The sequence below is a fragment of the Centroberyx gerrardi genome, chromosome 13, assembly GCF_048128805.1.
Source record: "Centroberyx gerrardi isolate f3 chromosome 13, fCenGer3.hap1.cur.20231027, whole genome shotgun sequence".
Classification (NCBI taxonomy): Eukaryota; Metazoa; Chordata; class Actinopteri; order Beryciformes; family Berycidae; genus Centroberyx; species Centroberyx gerrardi.
Genome location: NC_136009.1, coordinates 10,637,150 through 10,652,505, shown reverse-complemented (window position 1 = coordinate 10,652,505; position 15,356 = coordinate 10,637,150). Strand labels below are relative to the sequence as shown.

Sequence of the window (15,356 nt, the reverse complement as noted above, 5' to 3'; positions counted from 1 at the left end):
CATGTTATAGGCAAATGATACTGGGGAAAATCCATTTTACCTGATCTGGTCAGTTTGCACAATGCCTTCTTTGTGGCCCTCCAGACGTGCAGCCAGACGCTCCTTGTCCAGACGCACTCGTTCCTCATCCTTTAAAAGAAAATGGTAGTGCACATGCTGTTTAACAAACTACACAGATCTAGTCTAGATCAGTCGAAGATATACACACTGCACCTATAGCTAATTTGAATTAGTCATAATCCGATGTGAAATTGTTATAAGGCCCATAAGAACAAAACAAAAGTGTTAATCATACTTTTGGATTGGTCACTTTACCGTCGGTGACTGATTCTATGTGCAATTTCAAGACATTCAGTGAAGCATGGGGGGAATCAAAAAACATTAAATCTGCAATGCTCTGATTATTTCCTTGTCTTTGGGCTGATTGTGCTCTCACTTCTCACTAAATGCTCCATAGTGTGATGCAGCTGCACCGACAAGGCGGGGGAGAGAATGTGATTAAAAGTTATTGGGTGTTGAGTATTGAGCGATTCTAAGTCAAAAGATGTTCACGATCAATTTACCTCAATCCTCGGTTTTTTGGCTTCAGAAGAAACCTCATCAGCTGCTCTTTTGACTGAGGAGCAGAACAAAGCAACAGTATTATTTCACTCTGCAAAGTCCAAGATGGTTTAGTCAAAGCTTCCTTGATGAAAGACTACTCCTTTTATAGAAAACACCTTTAACTGTGAAAAAAATAACACTGCAGTGCATAGCAGTAAAGGCTTTTACAATGCTGCGCGTTTTACATGTATTTAGTTGTATTCTTAGTTTCCACTATTAATGATTGATCAATGCTCAAAAAATAATAAATGAAGCTAAATTAAGAGGTACAGCTGGTTCCTCAAACCTCCTGTAACAAACAAGGTTTAAACGTACCTTGCGTTGGTCGTTGCAACCCGATTTCTATGGGGGCGCTTCTGTCAATACTTGTTGAAGTAGCTGTGAGTGGAAAGGAAGTAGAAATTGCATGAATTAGTCGCCCATTGGCCCAACTACAAGTAGGTTCCTATTGATAAGGCTCCATCAATGAAACCAGTCACCGTCACAGTGTTCTGATGCATCAACAACTATATGAAATGGGGACAACATGCAACAAACTACATTACTGCAAGGACACACATTAGGCAACTACAATTCTAAAGACTCAAAATACTCCAAAATACTACTTACAACTCTCGCCATTGAGATACGACAGCAAGCCCTTTCGATCCGGTCTTCTGACAACCGGGATGTTCTCTGTCTATAGAGAACATAAAATCATTTAAACCAACACACTGTCAATACAATTCCAGATATATTTTGAAAATGTCATGAATTAGGCCAGTTCAGTCATTAACCAAGGGCCAAAAAACAGGCAGATATATGAGTTTGTGCTCAAATTGATGAGATTTAACAACAGTGACAATTTTATGACAGATTTACTGGCAGTGAAAAGGGTACGACAATGTGGGTGATAATTCCAAGTCACTTACTGCAGCTCTTCGCACATAGGATGGATGAGGGAGATGCACATTGTTGAGCAAGAACAAGATAGAGTCTAGAGTGTAGTACTCTTTGGGCTGCCCCTCTTTTCCAGTTCTGGGGATAGAAACACACACAAAAGGGTTCCCTAAACTTAATCAAAAGTGTAGTTTAACCGGTCGTCCTTGTATATAACTTTATACAAAATGCACACAGATTGATTACAGGTTACAACATGTATGTTTATATAAATTAAACACATGCTAATCACTAGAATATGAAGTAACTTGCGTGGTCAACTCAACGAATCATCATGACATTCAGATCATCACGTAAACACGCAACTACTGTCCAGTTAGCTAACGTACTAATCTAAGTACATGAGAAATAGATAACAATGTACTACAAGAGGAAAGTTGTTTTTTGGAGAAACAATTGTAAATAACACTTATCGTTGCCATTATGGCGCAAATACAAGTCTTTCCCGTTGAGCCACTGGAGTCCAGAACCCAAGAGGAAACAACTTAGCTACACCGCTAGCTAGCATCACAACATGACTGTAGCTACTTACGCTACATATCACAAAGAAATACCATCAGCTAAAGTTACAAGGAGATATGTGATCGTAATAAAGACTAGCAAAAGAAGCACTGGGGCCAACAGCACAACGCCAAAGTACCGTGCAAAAGGAAGCAGAAAGTGCAGAAAGTTTGAAGTACAACGAGAGAAGTAGGATTAGCATTGTAGCATCTGCTAGCTAGCAAGCCGCCCGCCGCCACTAGCAGCACCAGGCAGAGATTAGCTTGAGTTGCGGGCCTACAGAAGCGATCTGTATATCCTCTCAACATTGACATACCCCCAAATTATGTAGTTGGTCTTGACATTTTTTGGCCAGGAGAACTCTCCAAATATAACTTCATCTCCTTTAGCGACAATTTCCTTTTTCTGGATGTTATATTGACGAAGAACACTCAACACGTCCGCCATCTTCACTTGTCTTCATGTAAGTGTGTGTTTGCAAAGCCCCCAATTCTCAACATCATGTGGCCTCGCAGGATGCCTGATCTCAGTAAAGTTACATTTTTGACCTGTTTCCCTTGAACTTATACTGTATGTCTATAACGTTAATAGTTCAAGAGTGCATATATTTATTTTATATTCTACTTTGCCCATAATCTCTTTCACTGAATGAAGGCTGATTGGAGAGTTCTTCGCCCATATCCAAATGCATATCCATATGCCAAATCACATTAAATTCCGATGTGCTGCCTCAGTAATTTTAGACTTGGGTTTAGACAATTTAATTTTTCAATGTCTCTTAACCTGCGCAAGTGCCCTATTGACCCATGAGGAACAAGTCTTCTCTTCACCTGAGGGTGGCAGGGCACAGCCGGTAGGGATTCAGTGCCTTGCTCAAGGACGCTTCCACAGGGTGGACACTTAGGTCAAAGGGATTGAACTCCTGCACATGAGGACATCAACTCTTCAGGAGTTCATTTTTATTCGAGGCTATCACACACATTAGTGTGTATAAAATATGAGGGGGGAAATATAACTGCAATATGGCAAAAACGTGTTTATTAAGGGTATATGATGGAAATCAAGTTGAACTATCTCCTACAATATCAGACTTTGGACTACAACATGTAGCATCAAGGATCATATAATTACAAATATTGTCAGCCTTTGTACCATTTGACATTTGTCAAAACACCTGAGGCAAAACATTGCAAATAATAATAGCATATATGGACGAAGTGCAATATGTATTACAAGAGGTACATTCAGTTGTATCTATTACACTGGGAAGGTAGCAATTACCCATTTTAATTTTTGCATCACTTAACATTATTACATTGCTGTAAAAAAACAAATACAGAAACATTACTGTGCTAGCAGCTTCAGTCTTAGTAAACTGTTGTTAGACAGCTTTGACTTGGCCTTCGTGAACAAAATACAGCAATAGAAAAAGCCCATTTGTGATGCATAGAAATCAGACTAAATGACGAGAACAAGTTTACTTACAGTGAACTCTGACTTACGGTCCCAATATTGGCATTTCTGTTTTCAAAACCCAAAATAACCTTCATTCATCATCCCACATTTTAAGAGCACCAAGGGTATTATTTTACTAAATAAATTTCACAAGAGCAGAAGAAACAACTCAATTTGAACAAATAAAAATAAAAATACAATATTGGTATAGGAAAAATAAATAGATTAGCTAAGTAAATATAAAAATACATACATCAGCTAAATACACCAGCTAAGAATTTTGACTAGGCCATAGGCAAAAGCCACACATCATTGGGATTTTAGACTATTACTCGCCTGTAAGCAATACCTTTCAAAAGAACTTTTCTGACCAATCAAGGGTTTTTACAGAATACTCAGGAAAAACAAACTGAGGTTTTCTGTTGCCTCTTGGTGCTTTACTTTGTTTCTATTCCTCTCTTGTTTATCATTTATAGTAATGCCACTTAAAACAGAAGGACAGGCTTCAAAGGTTTAAAAGCAGCGATCTTCTCCACCGACATGGCCTCAGACAGTGATCTGGACACAGGAGAAATTATTTGATCATGTAGCTAGCTCAGTACTACAGGAACCCGTCTGTAGGTGCCAGTGTGCAGCAGCTCCACAAACACTGTTATGTCCATACTGGATCTGTGGCATGTCTAATCCCAATGGTGAAATGATTTGCTTTGGATACCTTGTTATTAAATAATATGGAAAGCATGCTATAGGCAAATGATGTTGGGGACAAATCCATGATACCTGATCTGGAGTTTCCTGTTAGTGAATGATCTTGAAAACTCACAACACACTTAATGCCCAGTTTCCCAGAAGATATTGTGACGACAAATTTTAAGAACTGCCTCAAGAAATTCATAGCTCTACGACACTTTTCAGGAAACCCACCACTCGTCGGTTGCCACAAAGTCTTCTTTGTGGCCCTCCAGAGGTGCAGCCAGACGCTCCTGGTTCAGACACACTCGCTCCTCATCCTAAAAGAGGAAAATGGTTAGTAGTGTTGAGTTGTAGAAAATTTGGGACATCTTCAATACATTTAATCAGTGATTACATGGGAGTCAGGTCTTCAGGAGAAAGGGAGATTTATAGCTGTGTGTCATCTGCGTAATTATGGTAATTTATCTTGAACTGACCCCTGTGGCATGCCACATGATACTAACTTTTTCAGAAACAACATTTTCATTGGATACAAAGAAATGTCTGCCCTGCAGGTTTGTTCAAAACCAATTAACAAGTCAAATGCCGCACTGACATCTAAAAGTACAAGGATGGAAATCTTATAGAAGTTGTTCATGATCTCTGAATGAACACAGATTGTAATAAGTGCTGTCTCAGTGCTATGATGGGGTCTAAAACCAGATTGGAAAATGTCAAACAGGTCGTTAGAGATTAAATAGTGACTGACACCTATGCAGGGAACACTTGGGGCAGCCTGAGGCCACCTCTCTTCCATAGACCTGGATGCTGTTACCTGGTGAGGATCAGAGATTGATTGGGGCGTTCTCATCTCCTCAAACAAACCAAACTCACGAGGTAAATGCTCCAGAGTGTGATGCAGCTGCACCGAACAAGACGGGAGTGAGAACGTCATTAAGTCAAAAGATGTTCACGATCAATTTACCTCAATCCTCGGTTTTTTGGCTTCAGAAGAAACCTCATCAGCTGCTCTTTTGACTGAGGAGCAGAACAAAGCAACAGTATTATTTCACTCTGCAAAGTCCAAGATGGTTTAGTCAAAGCTTCCTTGATGAAAGACTACTCCTTTTATAGAAAACACCTTTAACTGTGAAAAAAACCCACTGCAGTGCATAGCAGTAAAGGCTTTTACAATGCTGCGCATTTTACATGTATTTAGTTGTATTCTTAGTTTCCACTATTAATGATTGATCAATGCTCAAAAAATAATACATGAAGCTAAATTAAGAGGTACAGCTGGTTCCTCAAACCTCCTGTAACAAACAAGGTTTAAAACGTACCTTGCGTTGGTCGTTACAACCCGATTTCTATGGGGGCGCTTCTGTCAATACTTGTTGAAGTAGCTGTGAGTGGAAAGGAAGTAGAAATTGCATGAATTAGTCGCCCATTGGCCCAACTACAAGTAGGTTCCTATTGATAAGGCTCCATCAATGAAACCTGTCAGCATTACAATGTTTTGGTAAATCAGCAACTATAGAAATGGGGACAAAATGCTGAACTGGTCACACATAAATGCAACTATAATTTTAAACACTCAATAAGTAATAAAAACATCACCATACATGCTTTAAATCAATAGTATAGTTCTCCCAAATACTACTTACAACTCTCGCCATTGAGATAAGTCAGCAAGCCCTTTTGATCAGGTCTTCTGACAAATGGGATGTTTTCTGTCTATGGAGAAGATAAAACCATGTAAACCAACACACTGTCAATACAATAACAGATACATTTTTGAAGATTTCATGGATTAGGCCAGTTCAGTCTTCAACCGAGGAGCAAAAAAACACAGGCAGAAATAGGGGTTTGTGCTCAAATTTATGAGCTTTAATAAGAGTGAGAATTGTATGCGGTAATTTACTGGCAGTGAAAAAGGTTTGACAATACTGATAATTCACTTACTGCACCTCTTTGAACATAGGATGGATGAAAGAGATGCAGATTGTTGAGGAAGAACAGGATAGTGTCTAGAGTGTAGTACTCTTTGGGTTTCCCCTTTTTTCCAGTTCTGGGGATAGAAACAAACAAAGACGTGCAGTTTATCTGGCCGTCATTGTATATAACCTTATTCAAAATGCACACAGATTGATTGCATGTTGCAACATGCAAATTCATATAAAATAATTTATATAAATCACTAAAATATGAAGTAACTAACTTGGTCAACTGAACGAATCGTGACATTCAAATTCGTAAACATGGAACTATTTCCCAGCTAGCTAATGTACTGATCCGTGTCCAACTTCATTTGCTACAATGAGCAAAGTTTTGTTTTTGACGAAACCATTAACGCTCATCATGAGCCACTGCAGTGCAGTTGCTCGCTAGCATCACAACGCTGTTGTAGCAAGTAAAGCTACACGAACAGATACCTGACTGCAGCTCAAGCTACCGCCATCACCAGCACCTGGCAGCTGGCAGAGACTAGCTTGAGTTTCGGGCCTACAACAGCGACCTGTACCTGCTCTCAACATTGACATACCCGGAAATTATGTAGTTGGTCTTGGCTTTTTTGGGTCAGGATAACTCTCCAAATATAACTTCATCTCCTTTTAACGACTATTTATTTTTTCTGGACGTTATACTGACGAAGAACACTCCACTCAACACGTCCGCCATCTTCACCTTTTCACTTCACGTGTTCACGTGCCCCCAATTATCAACACCGTGTGGCCCCGCGGGATGCCTCATCTCCGTAAAATTTTTGGCCGGTTTCCCCTAAATTTACAGTATGTCTATAATAAGATTTTTATTTTATATTATCATACTTTGTTCATGAGACACAGTTCGCCCATGTTTGCCAAGTCCAATTAACTTCGACGTGCTGCCTCTTAGACTCCAAGCGTCAAAGAGATTGAACTCCTGACCTGCACACGAGGATGTCAATACTCGAGAATTTATTTCCAAGCTGTCAGACATACACTTGTATATAAAATATAAGGAAAAAATACAATTGCAATATTCCAAGAGCGACGAAAAGTGTTTATTAGGGGTTTACATTGCCACTACAGTCAAGTACTGTACATGTCAAGCAAGATTGGACACAAGAGACAATATGATGGAAATCAAGTTGAACTATCTCTCACAATGTCAGACTTTGGACTACAACATGTAGCATTAAGGATCATATAATTAATTATATTTTCAGCTTTTGTTACGTTTGACCTTTGTCAAAACACCCGAGGCAAAACTTGGGAGCCTGTAGAAACACTTTAAACACTTTATAACATTGCAAATAATAACAGCATGTATGGACAAAGGATCCATCACAGTAACATGGTCTGGATTTATCTTTTCTTTGTAAAGGGTTGATTACACCAGAACGGAGGATGAGCGACAAGTTCAGTAAATGCTCTAAGTAATTATATCAATTACTGTTCAATTAGACATGGAGCACCACTGTAGCTGTTCAGTTGTTTTTCCCTAAATTGAAATTGAATTGACCCCTAACACTACAAATATTCTGACATTGTGTATTCAGTATTTGAAGAAATATAAAGCATTGTAATTTAAATCTCTGTAGTGTTACACATGTATTACAAAAGGTACATTCAGTTGTATCTATTACACTGGGAAGGTAGCAATATCTATGTTAAAATACAGAAACATTACTGTGCTAGCAGCTTCAGTCTTGGTAAACGGTTGTTAAATAGCTTTGATTTGACCTTTCTGAACATAATACAGCAATAGAAAAAGCCCATTTGTGATGCATAGAAATCAGACTAAATGACGAGAGCAAATCCATATCTCCAACTTACAGTGAACTCTGACTTACGGTCCCAATATTGGCATCACTGTTTCCAAAGGAAAACCCAAAATAACCTTCATTCATCATCACACATTTTAAGAGCACCAAGGGTATTATTTTACTAAATAATTTTCAAATTTCTCAATTTGAACAAACAAATTGAAACACAATATTCTTAACTAATGTAAATACATTAGTTAAGAATTTTGACGATGCCAAAGGCAAAAGCCACACATCATTGGGGGTTTCTATTACTCTCCTGTAAGCAATACCTTTCAAAAGAACTTTTCTGACCAAATCAATCAAGGGTTTTTACAGAATACCCAGAAAAAACAAACTGAGGTTTTCTGTTGCCTCTTGGTGCTTTACTTTGTTTCTATTCCTCTCCTGTTATATCTGTAATCTTTTACAATAATGCTACATACAACAGGACAGGCTTCAAAGGTTCAAAAAGGCCTCTACCTTCACATCAAACCTGCTACATCATACCATAGATACACAACAGAGACTACAGTAAATCCCTTCTAAGTAAACCTACAGCTGTACTAAGCCTCTATCATTATACAGGTCTCCTACACCACTGCTCTTTGATCAAAATGACTTCATCTGCCAGTATCTTACCAGAAAAGGAGTTCAATCTTGAAAGGGTCGTCTACAACTTCTTAGTTTCTTACTTCTCACCAAGAACCACTAAAAAGCACATTATACAGTGTGCTGTTTGCATTAAACCTCTTAACAGTGTGATACCCAATGGCAGATCAGTGCTGTACTCATCACTTCCTTCCCAAATTTCAGGAAAATAAATGCACATAACATTTCCAGAGTGTTGTCCAGCCCGCTGGACACTTTGTCAATTGATTTGTAAGTGACACAATATAAAAACAAATCAGAATTGTAAATGTCAACATCTTTTGGATTAGTGCTGTTTTAGGGCACCCTACATGCTAAGTGAGCCAGGTTTGTCCACTTTGTGCCATATTTTGTACTCTATCATCATGATTCAGAGACTGTCAGTCAGTTTATCAGATCAGATCCTGGGCCAGGCTACGGATGACGCTCACAGCTCCAAGGTCGAAGCCACAGATGCTCAGTAAGCCCCTGTCTTCTGTGTCTGTGATGGCGTGTCCAGTGGAACTCAGCCCACACATCACCAACTTAGAGCAGGCTCCTGATTTCTATTGTTGAAATACAAAGAAAAGAGTTGTTTAGTTGGTTCTTTTTTAAACATTTTTATTTGCAAAAGCATGAGTATGTATGCCCAAGTTTATTGCAATTACATTGAGATTTCTGGGTATAAATCCACAAAGCAAGAATCCAACAAATGTCTTCATGGGAGAAAAAAACAAAACGATTTACACAAGAATTATGAAAGAAAAAAAAAATCCAGGTATTAGATTTGTGAATACATTTTAGAATATCTCAAGATCAAGGCTTAAAAACATCTACTTTCCAAAATATGGACTGGATAACGAATGTTATTTACACAACAGTAAAAAAAAACAGTCCATGAGATTTAGCTCATTAACTCACTTATAGCACATACCTTAAAATGTCATCAGGGAGGAGAATTCTATATCAAAGTTGTGGTCTAACAGCATATTAGTCAAATGCTAAGTCATTCAGGATATTGAGCCCAGGGACCAGCTTTTGTATAAAATAAGTTTGAAAAGTAATTTTGTGCAGCTTGCCTGATTAATTAAATCTGTGCCCGCTGATCTACAAATTCATTTTACCTAGTTTTAGTGTAATCCCATTTTCTAATATGATCTATATCTAAATGGACTGTATTAAATCAAATCCCCTGCCCAAGGAGACATGAATGAATGAATGAATGAATGAATGAACGCACCTGTCTGTGCTTCTTTAGAGTCTCCACTGGGCTGGCAGTACACGTCCACAGCGGGTTGTTGGTCAATATGATGAACACATCCACAGCTTTCCCATTCTCTGTGGCCCATGTGATGGGGAGAGTGCAGTCTGTGCTCCCACTGGGGATCTGGAACATATGGTGGATATCATAGAAATAGAGGTCATAGAGCAAAAATGTTCATTAAAGTCAATGGGAACACAATAGGTGGCCTAACCGCTACTTTTAATGCATCAGCCTAAATCTGCTGGGTGTGTAATTGACACTGGGTGAATGGTTCCTGATGGTTATAAAAACTTGTGTGTCAGGACCTGTCATTCATTTCTCATTTTTTGATGCTGTAAGTAACATGCCTTACCTTAACCAGTTCAATTGTTGCTTGAGCGAGAGTCATGTCAGCAGAGATGGTGCATGGGACCAACGCTCCTTCAGAATAGGCCAGGACCTGCGTGTCTGCTTCTGTCCTCGCAATGACCTGTGTCACACACACACAAAGTCCTACTGCAGTGCATGGCATAACCATTTTAAAACGTCACCAGTAAATACACAGCTTGCTTCACAACTGAACTACTAGAAATTGTGCAAATATTCCTGCATGCTAGAATGATAATTCTAACGGCATGTCTCACAGCTAAAAATTCCTGGACGGTCTGTGGACTCAGGATGATGGCACTGCGGAAGGAATGTCGCAGGAATCCACAGTATGGCTCATTCACAGGCTCATTCCTTGACCCTGGCTTCCTCCAGAGATGGGACGGCCCTTCTCATGCTGACAGACACAGCTGTTCTGACTGGAACACCAATTACCCACACACTGCGTCGTTATCTAGCACTAATCTTCTCTTACCATGGTAATGGCCGCAGCAGCGACAGCGGTGCTGACCGATGTCCCCGGGACGACGCTGCTCAGCGATGTGCTGACGTCCACCGCCACTGCAAACCGTTTACCCACAGGCTCCACATTCTGAGGCCAAAACCACGACGGGACAAGAGATCATTTGTGTCAGCAAATGCTTTTTGGCCTTCTTTAATGGTCAGTCAGAAGTTCAAGAATCAAAAGAGCTTACCATAAAACACTTGTAAAAGGCAGAGTCCAAGGCTTTGAGAATGCTGCTGTCTGGTTCCCATTTGGTTTTACCTCGATAGCCTTGGCCTCTTTTGTAGTTTTCAGAAGCCAGGAGGATGCTGAAAGGGTGGATCATAGCCTGGAGATTTTAAAAGAGACACCAAATACTTAAATGGTGACTACAATTTGATACAACACACCTTCATTCTGTTAACTGTAAACAATAGCACTTTTGAGTTTAATGAGCAAGACTTGACTGACCTTCTTTAGTGTGGTCTCATTGTGGATTCTGTCACAAACAGCTGCCATGTCTGAGCTTCCTGGCTCCAGGACTTCGTCCGCTGTCATCTTGCCCAAGATATTTAACATTGATCCGAGAGGCATTTCCTTCAACAAAGTTCTCCATACCTATAAAAAAAAGAAAGAAAAAGAAAACACACACATGAAATCCATTCCAATTTGGATAAAGTACCACAATTAAATGCATAAGTCAGATTGTGGCAATTTAAAATACATTTCTAATTATTATGGAATATCATAACATCATTGGAGTGTGGTGGAATTTTGATACTGGACAAATGCAGCTATGAAAACAAAATCCAGTAATTCATCACTTTAGCCAAGTCTCGACGCTGAATGATTATAAAAGACACAACCCACTTGTTTGGACTTCAGGTGGTCTGTCAGTAGCTGTTCCCTCTCCAGTCTGTGCTCCTCTATTAGATGGATGACCTCTGTTTCATCACAGCTGTGCTTGACCTTCTCCACCACTTCAAGATACGACAGCACTTTGACGACCTCTTCTGAGTTCTCTTTGTCTGCGTATGCAACCTGGACTTCTTTCCACCCTTTTGTTACATATTTACTGATCAATGCAATTGCTGAAAGCACAAAAAATATGGACATTGTCATCTTACCCGAGCTGTGTGTCTCTTCAGCTTCCAACAAAATGAAATGAACCAAAATGACCAAGTCCTAAGAGCTAAAAGGTACTTAATATGGTTATTGATAAGTGAATTTTGCTAACATCTTGAACAAGATAACTCTTAACATTTAGCAAAAAAAATATGCATCTCACAGCACATCGGTCAGGACCAGCTGTTTATAAAAGTAAACATCTATGTATACTGTGTGTCTTTAAACTCACTTTCACAAGCTGGCTTGGTGTGGGAGAGCCTGAGCAGATCCTGGTGGGACCAGCCCTCTCTCTGTTTGCATTTGGTCACAGCCAGAGCCAGGCTCATGGCATCCTGCTCATTGTACCAATCAGACACAGCTTTCCTCAGCGCACGTCCCCAAATCCCACACTTCATGCCCTCTTTTAGTTCCTTCTTGTACTGGATGAAGGAAAAGAGGTGGGCGGGGACCCGACAGACATCCTTCAGGGCTTTGAACGCCGCCTGCCTGGTCTTCAGCTCAGAGTGCTGGGAGCACAAAGCCAGGGCAAAAAGAGAGGGGTTGAGTCTGACAGCTCGCCCATCCTGAGTGAACCTCTTTATCTCCTCCACCACCTCACAGCCCCGGCCCTCCTGAAGCAGGGACAGCAGGGCTTCGGCGCTTTCCATGCTGAGATGGCACTCCTCTCTGGCAGTATACACGTCTCCCTCCGAGCCGTAGCAGAGGAAACGGCACAGCCTGGCCTTGTCGCTCAGCTCCCACGGACAACCATCGCCTGTTGAGTTCAGGGTGTGGTTGCCCGCCGTCGCAGTACTTCCCGAAGGCTCCATTGTAACACTCAAGAAGAACTGGAACAGATATTGTAGATAGGACAAGTAACTACTTCTTTCATCCACTGGCCACTGTGATTGGTAGATCCCACATTAACCAACCCTTTAAACTTCCTCCACCAGGAAAACGCTGAGGACATTTAAAAAGTTTTTTTCCCTGCCAAAGTGGCAGTTAATTTCCCACCCCATGTTGGTGAAGGTGCGTCATCCTCTGTGATTGGATCAGACGGCGTGGCAATTGGCAAAAACGTTACCTTACAATAACCTAACAGTAGCCATGATGAGAGGTAGTTTGAGTGCTTCAGTCAATTGTTGTTGAAGGAAACGACTCACTAGCTTCGTAGCTCGCTGCTGTCTGCCTCGATAAACGTGCAAGATAACGTTGACTTAGCTGACAACGTTACTTGTTGGCTAACTCGACTGACAGAAATAGCTTCAAGCCGATTACAGCCCATGATACACATAAGACAGATAATAAAGGAACCAATTACAGCTACATTGAGCTGTTCATAGCAGATGGTCTACAACTTTAGACCACATAATGTTGACGTTAGCTGCAATGACAACCTTAACTAATTGCTAACGTTAACTTAACCTTAGTTAGCTAGCAGTTCAGGTTTGCTAACGAAACGCTAGCTTCAGCAAATCAAAGACAATCTGAGCAATGCAGAAGCGAAGTAACTTAGCCAACTAGCTTAGCTGATTGTAACATTAATATTAGCTAGATAGTCGTCTAGCAAAAATATCCAGCCTTCTCTTAACGTTAGTCAGTAGAGATGTGTAGCTGGATGGTTGCTATCCATAAACCACAAACCAACAAGAGCCACATCCTCGTCTTCCCTAACTGGGAGGCTGATGCGGTCTCTGTCTGGGATGGGCAGCTGGCTAGTTATGTGCCCTAACCTTAGCTAAAATGTGTTCGCTTTCTGCCAACGTACATTTAGCGGTATGATCAACACATTTGACTATCATCAATAATATAGTATTCTCATGTCGTATTGTAATCAAACTTACCGCAATATACGTGCACAGGACTCAAGTTTGTGATGTTGATGTAAAGGCGTCCCCTCTGGAATCCGACGATGAGAGACAGCCAGGCGGGCGAGGTGGATGCTGGGATAGAGTGAGTGCCCCCCTCCTCAATCAGTAACACACTGCCACCACGTCCAACAGGATTTTGGCCACTGGCCAACTGTTTATTATCATGATTCATCTTAATTTGCTTTTACTGATAGTATAAAATATTCAGATTTGCTTTTGACCCCTCAATTCACTCATGAACAGGCAGACTAACCCCATGCACATCTCCACCTGGTGCCACCCATAACAGTGTGATGATCTGATAAGTTCATTCAACTGCTTACTCAGTCTGTTGAGAGATAATTCAGTTTTTATGAATTCTGAAGTTGATGGTTTGATGGTGCTGCCGAGTCATAAGCCAGCACTTTGAGGAGTCCATAAATACTTTTGAATATAAATTATGTTAATTACTGATGGTGATTATTTGTTGATAAGTAAAAACTCTTATGTAAACTATGTACTAAAATGGGATAGTGACTTATGACATTGTTATGAGTACTTAGGCTATATGAAGCCAGCGTAGTTGCAAATAAGTTATTGTGTTAGGCCACTAAACCTACTGGTACCTGTTCTCATTGTGTCCAGACTGTGTCCTTTTCCTGATCTGTATGAATCCTATACTAGTCCAAGTCCCTTTTCTTTATATTTTACACCCAGGCCATGACAATGGAGTGCCTCAGTGTAAATTATTGGGGGAAAATCCATTTGGATCAAGTCATCGAGTAGTAAAGTACCGATCCAAACAATCTACACAGTTTGCCTTTAAAACAGACTGCCTGAGCAGCAGAAACTCCCCCCGAAGAGTAGGAATAACCCAAATATGTTGCACAGTAAGAACTGAGCAGTTAACTTCATTCATAAAAAAACATAAAACCATAAAAACAAATGAATACATTGAACAAAGAGTGTATGCTGACTCAGTTCCCCTAATGCCCACAAAGTTTGAAGGCTCACTGTTTCATTTTTGACACCAGGCAATTTCTCAGTTAGTGAGGACTAGCCTAGCCATCCAGTAAATTAATATTTCTTTGGGCTTGGATCCACATGGTAAGTGCAGTAATAGGTTTTAAAGAGCCTGCCTCCATGGATAAGACTTACGTTAATCATTTGGATCCTGAGCTGAAATTGTTTATGTCAAAATCTACTTATTTTGTAATTTTGGACTTTTTTATGATGTCAAGTTAAAGAGTCAATGTCACTATTACTGTAGGAATAATATTTTTTTTGGTAACACAATTAAAGGACTCATTTAATTTAAAATGCCCCCTCAGTTTGAATGGGCATAATGCAAGTGCCTCCAGAGCTGCTTTTCTTATTCCTCTCACCACCAGAGGACATTGCTGTTCAATCTATTAAATGCAGCAGTGGAGCAGTAGACTTCAGAAGCCCAACCTGAAATTGCAATTGCACCGCAATTGCCTGTCTGCTGGCTTTGCTTGTTTATTTCATTTTAGTTGAAGACATTTTTCACTCTAAAACGGACTGATACTGGGACTGACAGTGCAGTTAGTTAGTTGTTTGTTTGTGGTTGAGTTTCCGGAGAAAATTGACTCATAGGAGTTAATTTTAGCCATACTGTGATTTCTACTTCAAAGAGATTATTTTCCATCCTACTCACTAACTGTTATAGCCTACTCA

General features: G+C 40.1%; 2 protein-coding genes across 5 annotated transcripts in view; both read right to left on the bottom strand.

Moving 5' to 3' along the window:
* Positions 1–2,497, bottom strand: part of cdc73 (cell division cycle 73, Paf1/RNA polymerase II complex component, homolog (S. cerevisiae)) — a 103,030-nt gene extending 100,533 nt beyond the window's left edge. For all 3 annotated transcript variants that reach the window (XR_013507092.1, XR_013507093.1, XM_071917663.2), the window contains exons 1-6: positions 2,360–2,497; positions 1,515–1,620; positions 1,213–1,282; positions 919–981; positions 564–616; positions 41–129 (exon numbers count right to left, since the gene is read on the bottom strand). Coding sequence is in view for 1 of the 3 variants with exons in the window: in XM_071917663.2 (XP_071773764.1) it covers positions 41–129; positions 564–616; positions 919–981; positions 1,213–1,282; positions 1,515–1,620; positions 2,360–2,490 (512 nt within the window). In the remaining 2 variants the exon portion in view is untranslated. The remainder of the gene's footprint in view (positions 1–40; positions 130–563; positions 617–918; positions 982–1,212; positions 1,283–1,514; positions 1,621–2,359) is intronic.
* Positions 2,498–7,215: 4,718 nt separating this feature from the next.
* ro60 (Ro60, Y RNA binding protein) lies at positions 7,216–13,742 on the bottom strand. Of its 2 annotated transcripts, XM_071917689.2 has the most exons (9): positions 13,653–13,742; positions 12,059–12,656; positions 11,572–11,792; positions 11,173–11,319; positions 10,913–11,050; positions 10,693–10,809; positions 10,204–10,320; positions 9,828–9,974; positions 7,216–9,153 (listed from the first exon to the last, which is right to left on the bottom strand). In XM_071917689.2, the coding sequence occupies exons 2-9, from the start codon at positions 12,636–12,638 to the stop codon at positions 9,001–9,003; spliced, it is 1,620 nt and encodes a 539-aa protein (XP_071773790.2). In that variant the 5' UTR covers positions 12,639–12,656; positions 13,653–13,742; the 3' UTR covers positions 7,216–9,000. The 2 variants fall into 2 exon arrangements, with proteins under 2 accessions (XP_071773790.2, XP_071773791.2); XM_071917690.2 differs by lacking the exon at positions 10,204–10,320.
* Positions 13,743–15,356: the final 1,614 nt, after the last annotated feature.

Excerpts from the sequence above, each read along its gene's own strand:
- ro60 (XM_071917689.2), bottom strand. The coding sequence starts at position 12,638 with ATGGAGCCTTCGGGAAGTACTGCGACGGCGGGCAACCACACCCTGAAC. Across the intron at positions 11,051-11,172 it reads ATGAGACCACACTAAAGAAG|GCTATGATCCACCCTTTCAG; the intron begins GTCAGTCAAGTC and ends TAAAATCTCCAG. Across the intron at positions 10,321-10,692 it reads CTGCTGCGGCCATTACCATG|GTCATTGCGAGGACAGAAGC; the intron begins GTAAGAGAAGAT and ends TGTGTGACACAG.